The sequence below is a fragment of the Panicum hallii genome, chromosome 5 (assembly GCF_002211085.1).
Source record: "Panicum hallii strain FIL2 chromosome 5, PHallii_v3.1, whole genome shotgun sequence".
Taxonomy (NCBI): domain Eukaryota; kingdom Viridiplantae; phylum Streptophyta; class Magnoliopsida; order Poales; family Poaceae; genus Panicum; species Panicum hallii.
The window spans coordinates 35901683-35909823 of NC_038046.1; the positions used below are offsets into that span (position 1 = coordinate 35901683).

Genomic DNA, 8141 nt, shown 5'->3' on the forward strand with positions numbered 1-8141 from the left:
AACTTGATGCTTCTGTTGTAGTTCTTCGATAAATATCTTCTTTGAGCTTTAGTAATGTTTCAAGAGTGATATCAACTCAAAAAAAAAGAGTGATATGTATCACATCAATGAACGGTAAGAATTAATCTTATCTCCTTTTATCAGTCAACGTTAAGACTCACGAAACTTTTAAAAGACTGGTGACATTTTCTAAAGACTTTTTGAAATTTTTAAAGATTTTGTAGCATTTTTTTGCATAATTGGTAATTACCAGAAGAACTAAATAAAGCAAAAACAGACTAGTAGAAATAGAACAACAATGGACCGCTCCTATTCTGCTTTCCCCACTCCCCAGCTCAACCTGTACGGCACCCACCGTGCATCCAACGCCACCGGTCCTCACCACTCCCCCCACCCGACAGCGCCGCCGCCGCATCAAGCCGTAGCACCAGGAATCCCACCCCAAGAATCGCAAGAACCCCGTCGAGTCGCCGCCAGCCGCCTCGATGGGGTGCGGGCAGTCCAAGATCGACCAGGAGGAGTCTGTGTGCCGGTGCCGGGACCGGAAGAGGCTGATGGCGGACGCCGTGGTGGCGCGGAACGCCTTCGCCGCCGCCCACACTGGATACACCGTCCGCCTCAAGAGCACCGGCGGCGCGCTATCCGACTTCGCCCACGGCGAGTCGCCCGACCCTAGCCTGGTGGCCTCCCATTCCCACCACACTGCGGCGGCGGCCGCCGCCGCCGCCGCCGCTGCATCCGTCTCCGCGCCGCCTGGCCCCTCTACCGCATCCGTCATCACAGCGCCCTCCCCGCCACCGCCGCCATTTCCCGACTTTTCCCATTCCAGCCTCCAACGATCCTCCTCCACCCCCAACATCCCTATGCCGGACCAGAGGGCGGCCACCAGGAACCGCCCTCCCGCTGATGCTGCTATCCGAGAGGAGGAGGATGAGGAGGAGGAAGATGATGGACATATCGGGTCGGATAGTGACGATGATGACGAAGACGACAGCGATGATGATGACGGCGACGACGATCACCATGAGCATGACGATGTTAGCGTGGAGGGCATGGTGCACGGACAGCCACTGAAGCGGGTTGTAATGGATAGTGTGGGATCTTCTCCAGTGACACCGCCTCCACCACCACGGCTGAACCAAACCCCACCAACGCCTGCCACCGCAACCCCACCGCCTCCAGTGCCGGAGTCACAGATGGCTACCTGGGATTACTTTTTTGGCCCAACTCCCACACCACCTCCCACCTTGGAGCAGCCTGCAGATGATACTTGGATGGAAAGGCGTGAGAAGGAGCCAGTGGCTGAGGTGAAGCTGCCTGTGGCAAAACCAGCTGTTAGTGAGCCAGCTGCTGCTGAGGAAAGGCTACCACAGACAGCTGCAGAGAAGGAGAAAGCAATTGAGGAGATGGTGGCTAACCTACCTCCATCAAAACCTATTGTTAGGAAGTCACCCAAGACATCTGGCCCACCGGCGACTGTACACTACCAGCATGCCTCGTCAATGGGTGCGGTTGAAACTCGGAAGGGGAAGATGATGGTTGCATCAGCAACTGCCAGCTTGCTACAGATTGTTTCTCAGCTTGATGATCACTTCCTTAGAGCTTCAGAGAGTGCACATGATGTGTCAAAAAAGCTGGAGGCCACCCGAATGCATTACCATTCCAACCATGCTGACAGCCGAGGCAAGTGTTGCTGCTCAATTTGTTTCCTGATCTTTGGTTATTTGCTGCTGCACACCCACTGGGTCAGGAAATATAGTGTGTTAATGTTTCCTTATTTAGATTGATTATGTAATTTATGCTTGGGTGTCCACATCATTTTGGAATAGCAAACTGCGGATACTAGAATCACTATCATGGGCTATCTCATATATGGCACTTTGATTGAATATTTGATCTTTTTCTATGTGAATTGGACATGACTAGGGCCCTTTTGATTTTTGGGTTAACTGGATATATGCCATTACAATTGTTACACTTCGGAGATGCGCCATTACTATTCGCGATATAGGAAACATACCACTACAATTTCGCAGATGTTCAAGATATACCATTACACCCTTCGATACATTTATAAAAATTTCTTGACCTAATTACCCTTCTTCCTCCCTTCTCACTGTCGATTGCTTCGCCGCTGTGCCGCATGCTAGTTGGTGTTCGACACCTTAGCGGGCATGCGCAAGCTTCGCGGCGGATTCCAGGGATGAGGCTTGCACAGGTGAGCCCTCCTTGTCCCATCGCCATGACACCGGCGGGGATGTCCCTTGTCCGCTGGCAGCAGCCGCAGCCGCTGCCTCTGCCTCCTTGGCGTGGAGCTGCTCTTAGACGGACCTGTTCTCTGCGACGGCCGCCCATGGACTGGGCTCCCGCATGCAAGCGCCTCGCATGCCAATTTCTGTTCGATTGGAGTCTAGCGATTCGTTTCTTCTTGCTGTCCAATTCTGCTGGGAGCTCTGTGATTGGCCCAACAATTTGGGAGCTTCGTGATGCAGAAGATCCAGCCGCCAGCATCATGGTTGTCGATACAGTCAGCCCGCAGCCCCACGCACCAATATTATTGCTGCCCCGGAGCTCTAGCACGCTACACGCGCCCATTTCACGGACTGCACGGCGCTGGATCCCCCCCCTCCCCCCTCCCCCGTCCCTGCCGCGGCAAAGGACCAGAGGATGATGAGAGGCGGTGTGGACTCCCAACGGCCGCGGGTGACGGTGGCGCAGGTCGTCGACGGCGCGGAGGAAGCGGTCAGCCCTCGGCCTCAGCCTCGGTTGGGCAGTGGAAGCAGCCCAGCAGAAGGGTAATTTGGTCAAGAATTTTTTGTAAATGTATTGAAGGGATAAGTAGTGGCATATCTCGAACATCTATGAAATTATAATGGTATGCTTCTGATATCGTGAATAGTAATGGCGTATATCCGAAGCGTGACAATTGTAATGGCGTGTATCCAATTAACCCTTAGATTTTTTAGCTGTAGCATCTTGAAACTTTTATTGTATTTGGCCTTGTTTATATAAACCATAGAATACCTGATTTTAGTGCAAGTTCACCAATAATATCATCTACGTCTTTTGTCCAAGCTGATTACTTTTACTTAAAGCTTTATTGGGTTTATGAATAAAAAATTTGTCTGAAGATTTTGTGATGTAATCGACTTGCTTGCTTAGTGTGCAACACTGTCTAAAATGTTTCTGAAGTCTGGTGGCTGTAAGGTGTTACAGCCACCTCATTGAAGATTGAACATATTCATCTATTTCGGGTTGTCGTATTATTACACCTTGAAATAATTAGTGAACTGAAACTCTCTGTATGAGAGAGCTATGGTGGTCACCAATTCAATTTGAATTAATGGTTTAAGATTGTGCGGACACATTTACTCATTTGAAGTGGCAACACTCTGTTTGAGTGTAATATTTTGCTGTTATACCATGTTTACATGTTGGGGCAATGTTCTCATGTTCCATTTATATTTGCTATATTTCCTTTTAAAGGTGTTTTTTATATCATGCGGGTACTCTACCGCTAACTTTTGGTTTGGGTAAAAAGCCTCTGTTTGTTTTGTAGAGTGTGTGCTGCAAGGTTCATAATTAGTTCATTGCACAATGTAATAAGGGAACTATAAGTAGAGGTTGGTTATTTTGCTCGTAACTTAGTCATTAGTACTGTTTGATTACAATAATATCACCGAAGGCTTTTCCCTGGTTTTTTTTTGCTTTCAACATAAATTCCTGTGACATATCAATATGTAGGTTTCTTTTCATTATGAACCAACAATATATACCCACAATAACTCTGATAAAATGTTTCAGAAAGCCCAGATCGGGTAGTGCATGGACTAGTGGTAGTCAACCCTTGGTCTTTTGGCCTAAGCATTGTGTCGAACCACCTTAATAATGTTATAAAATGGCAAATGGTTCTTACTGGTACAATGCCCATTCCATCTCTGGCTGCTGCCATCGACACCGCTGATTAGAAATCGGATAAGTTTGTTGATTAGATTTGCAAATTGCATGTATCTTTTTGCTAAGATATCATTTATTTCTATAGCAGATGTACTGTAAAATATGAAAACTATATGTTGCATTTTCAAACTTTTACTTGCCTTTTGGGCTTCCAAGTTAGATTTTAAATACTGCCACATCATACTGTCAGATTTTAGAAACTTTATGCGACAGCTGCCATTATCGGTACAATTAAGAATCAGCTATCTGAAGCATCTGGAGGGAATGTGTTCAAGAAGTCAGTACATCATGTAGCTTCCTTTCCCCCCTTTGTTGCCCTCCATTTTCGATTGAGCTTTAGATTCTTGTTATGAATTGCCATTTAACTTTCTTTCTAATGCATGTACAATGTCATGTTGATTTTGCGCTTTCCTAACATTTTTTTCTTGATGTTTTCAGGTCATATCGATCACTCTACAAAAATTATGCATGTTATCACATGGAACCGCTCCTTCAAGAATTTACCCGACCACGATGACCTGAATGATAATTTTGAGATTGATGATAGATTTGAAACTCATGCTGCGGTTCTAGATAGAATGCTTGCTTGGGAGAAAAAACTGTATGATGAAGTGAAGGTAATATATGTGCAATTAATTTGTTAACATGAGTTCTGGTGCTATTGCTTTGGAATTGTCTCTGTGTCTGGCCTCTTTTGTTTTACATGTAAACACAGTACTTTGGAGCACTTTTATTTGTTTCAGATTTATTCATTTCACTCTCATAATTTAAAATATTTGTCTAATCAATAGTCACCATTAATTCTAGGGTGTGTGTGGGGTGTGTTCGGGTCTATGTACGACTCCTTTCTTCTTCTATTAATACAATGATACACAGCTCTCCTGCGTGTTCGAGAAAAAATGGTAACCATTAATGAAAACACCTGTGCAGTTACATCCCTACTGTTAGCCTAACCTTGAACTTCTGTAACATAAACTAGCTGTTACTGTAATACACCTGTTGCAACTCATATTTTGAATTATTCAAGTATTGCTAATAATGCATCACAGTCTGTGGTTTCCCAAGAAAATGAGCTAGTGATTGCTGGGTTGCTTGCAATTATTATTCAAATTGCAATTATTTGAAATCCTATTGCTAAAAGGGTACATACCGAGTGAGAAGTCATTTGGCAAGTTAAGCAGAGTGTAAATCAAACTAGCTAATACAAAGTTTAGGCTTTTTGTTTCTTTTTGTATCCCCTAACATTCAAACAGGTTTAGCTATGGCTCATTTTCAATGCTTATTAGTATTATTGTTTCTTCAATTAATAATGACCCTGTGTTTTCTGCTTTGCCATTCCTGCATATGTCGAATTAGGCTGGGGAACTTATGAAAATCGATTATCAGAAGAAGGTGACTCTATTGCAGAAGCAAAAGAAACGGGGTGTTAAACTTGAAACTCTGGAGAAGACAAAAGCTGCTGTTAGCCACTTACACACAAGGTACATCGTAGATATGCAGTCCATGGATTCAACGGTTTCAGAAATAAATCGGCTTCGGGATAGACAGCTATTCCCAAAGTTAGTGGAGCTTGTTGATGGGTGAGTATTCTTTGCAGCAAGTGCTTCTTCTATAAATTTTGTTGTAGCATACCTCTGGTGTACATTTCATTTACTTGCAATGGATTGTATAAATGATATGGACCTGCCTGTTTGTCTGTTACCTTGTGTTCTTTGTGTCAACATGCTGTGATTAGTGTCTGCTATACCTAGATCTTATCTCTAGCCTACTGAAACCTAGCATGTTTCGTTATTGCTGGATAGAGGTGGTGCTACAGTTTTATTGTGATTAATTGAACTGTGCAGCGAAAAGAAAAAAAAAAACACACCATGAAACTTTAAAGTCATCCAGGAGCGGGTGGCTGCCATTGATTGTTTTTTAGGCACCACCTGCACCTCCATTCTTTTTTACTTTCCTTTTGGGAGGCTGTCAGGATCTCCAATAAACACTTCTGACATTGCTTTCTATACAGATGTTGGCAAACTTATTGAAATAATTTAGTGACTTCAGATGGAAATTTTCCTTTATTATTTAACGTGACAACCCTAAATACTTCCACGCATATTTCTGCTTAATACCATTTTGAGAAAAGAACTGACTGCATCGATTATAGGACAAGGAAAAAAAGAACATAGGGGGTATATTTGTTACTGCAGTGACATTGAGCTATACCTTTCTGTAGTACTTTTGTGTTTTCGAAGTATTAAACAACTGAAGATGTGCCTTCACGTACACTTTTTGTTATATTGTAAAATGCACTACTTACAGATGTCTTACAATATCATTTTTTTTTTCTGGTAGATAAAGCATTAACCATACTGTCCGAAAAGGATATCAATCCTTTTCATTTTGGACATGCCAGTCATGTTTTGAACTTTGATTGTTTTTATGTTTGTCATGTGCAAACTGGTCACTACTCAACAGGGGTTTTTCTATTAAGTGTTTGAATATTTCAAGCATACTAGTCAACCATTTGATTTCTTTGGTTTGTATGGTATGATAAAAATTTCTGCTTACCCAGAAAGTCAGTTTGTATTCCATATTATGTGTATTATTGGTGTCTGCGGATAGAAAATGTGTAATCCTACAAAAAAGCAGATGCGTCTCTTTAGACTTTAGTATTATGCTTTTAATCAGCAGGTGATCACAAACTAGTAAATTCATGATCCTTATTATGGCCACAATAAACAATAAAATGGCTTTGCCTCTTTTGTAAAGATTCATCTTATTGAGACAAAGTGTGCTGTATTATTGGTTGCTGTTCTAGACTACTGGCAATGTTTGGAACTTTTTTCTTACCATTTCCCCATATTTACCTATTGCAGAATGGCCAAAATGTGGAGTGCTATGCACCGTCATCATAGAAATCAGTTCATGATCATTTCAGGTATCAGAGGTTTTGAGATTCCTCCTGTTCCAAGAGAGACAACTGATTTGCATTACAACCAGACTTGCGAACTACGGGACATTGTTAGGGAGTGGCACATGCAGTTTGAGAAATTGATGGACAATCAGAAAGCATACATCAGAGCACTCAATGCATGGCTGAAGCTTAATCTCATCCCTATCGAGAGCAACATAAAGGAGAAGGTCTCGTCCCCTCCAAGGCTGGTAGATCCACCTATCAAGAACCTGCTGCATGCCTGGCATGATGAACTTGAAAGGCTTCCAATTGAGCTTGCAAAAACTGCCATCAAAACCTTTGCTGAAGTCATAAGCAACATTGTGCACCTTCAGGAGGAGGAAGTAAACCTAAGGAGGAGATGTGACGAAACTCGCAGGGATCTGAGCCGAAAGAGGGCACAGTTTGAAGACTGGCATCAAAAGTACAAGGAAAGACGGGCAGCCTTAGGTGAGGATGTGAACCCTGAAGCAGCGGAAGTTCAAAACGTAGATCCTGTTGAGGACAGGAAACGTGCCATCGAGGAATTAGAGATTAGGCTGAGTGAGGAGGAGGGACACCACCTTAGGCACGCCCGGCAGGTGAGGGAGAAATCACTTGCAAACCTCCGGACACACCTGCCAGAGCTCTTCAGGAACATGGCTGATTTTTCTTACTTTTGCCATGACATGTACACCAATCTGAGAAAAGCTGCTGCCCCGCCCAAAGATGCAGTCCATGGCTGATGTCATACGCTTGCAACTGTACTCAACCAGCAGTAGGAAAAAAAACTTTCGTTGTAGGTGCTTGCTAGTTCATTGGAATCCTGATGTCCGGAATTTGTTGGAATGGGTTGTAGTCTTGTAGAGCTAGTCGGCATTAATCATGTTTGTAAATTGGAATGGTTATTCCTGAGTCCCCATTGTTTATTGCCATCCTCTGTTCTGCGTTGATATATTATTTCAAAGAGTAAATTACGTGGACACTCCCTAAATTATTTCGGGGATCATTTAGGTCCTCAATTTTGAATTGCAGATCTAGATCTTTTACAGTGTCATTTAGGTCCATACGCATTCATCTGGGCTTCTAGTGCTGACAAGGCATCTATGTGGCTCTCTTCCTCCCTTCTCTTTCCTCCTCGCTACCACTTTAGGCACTTTAGGCGGAAGGGAGGGAGGTTCTCTTCTGCTTGCTACGACTTTAAGACCTATTTGGATCATCTATAATTAAAGTTTAATCCTTTATATGTCTAAAAATTAGGTGA

The 8141-nt window shown here is 43.4% G+C and overlaps 1 protein-coding gene across 1 annotated transcript; it reads left to right on the plus strand.

The window, feature by feature from the left end:
• Positions 1 to 311: 311 nt before the first annotated feature.
• On the plus strand, positions 312 to 7854 carry LOC112893984 (nitrate regulatory gene2 protein-like). The gene is made up of 4 exons (XM_025961535.1): positions 312 to 1683; positions 4396 to 4574; positions 5314 to 5537; positions 6822 to 7854. Exons 1-4 carry the CDS (start codon positions 486 to 488, stop codon positions 7621 to 7623), a joined length of 2403 nt encoding a protein of 800 aa, XP_025817320.1. The 5' UTR covers positions 312 to 485; the 3' UTR covers positions 7624 to 7854.
• Positions 7855 to 8141: the final 287 nt, after the last annotated feature.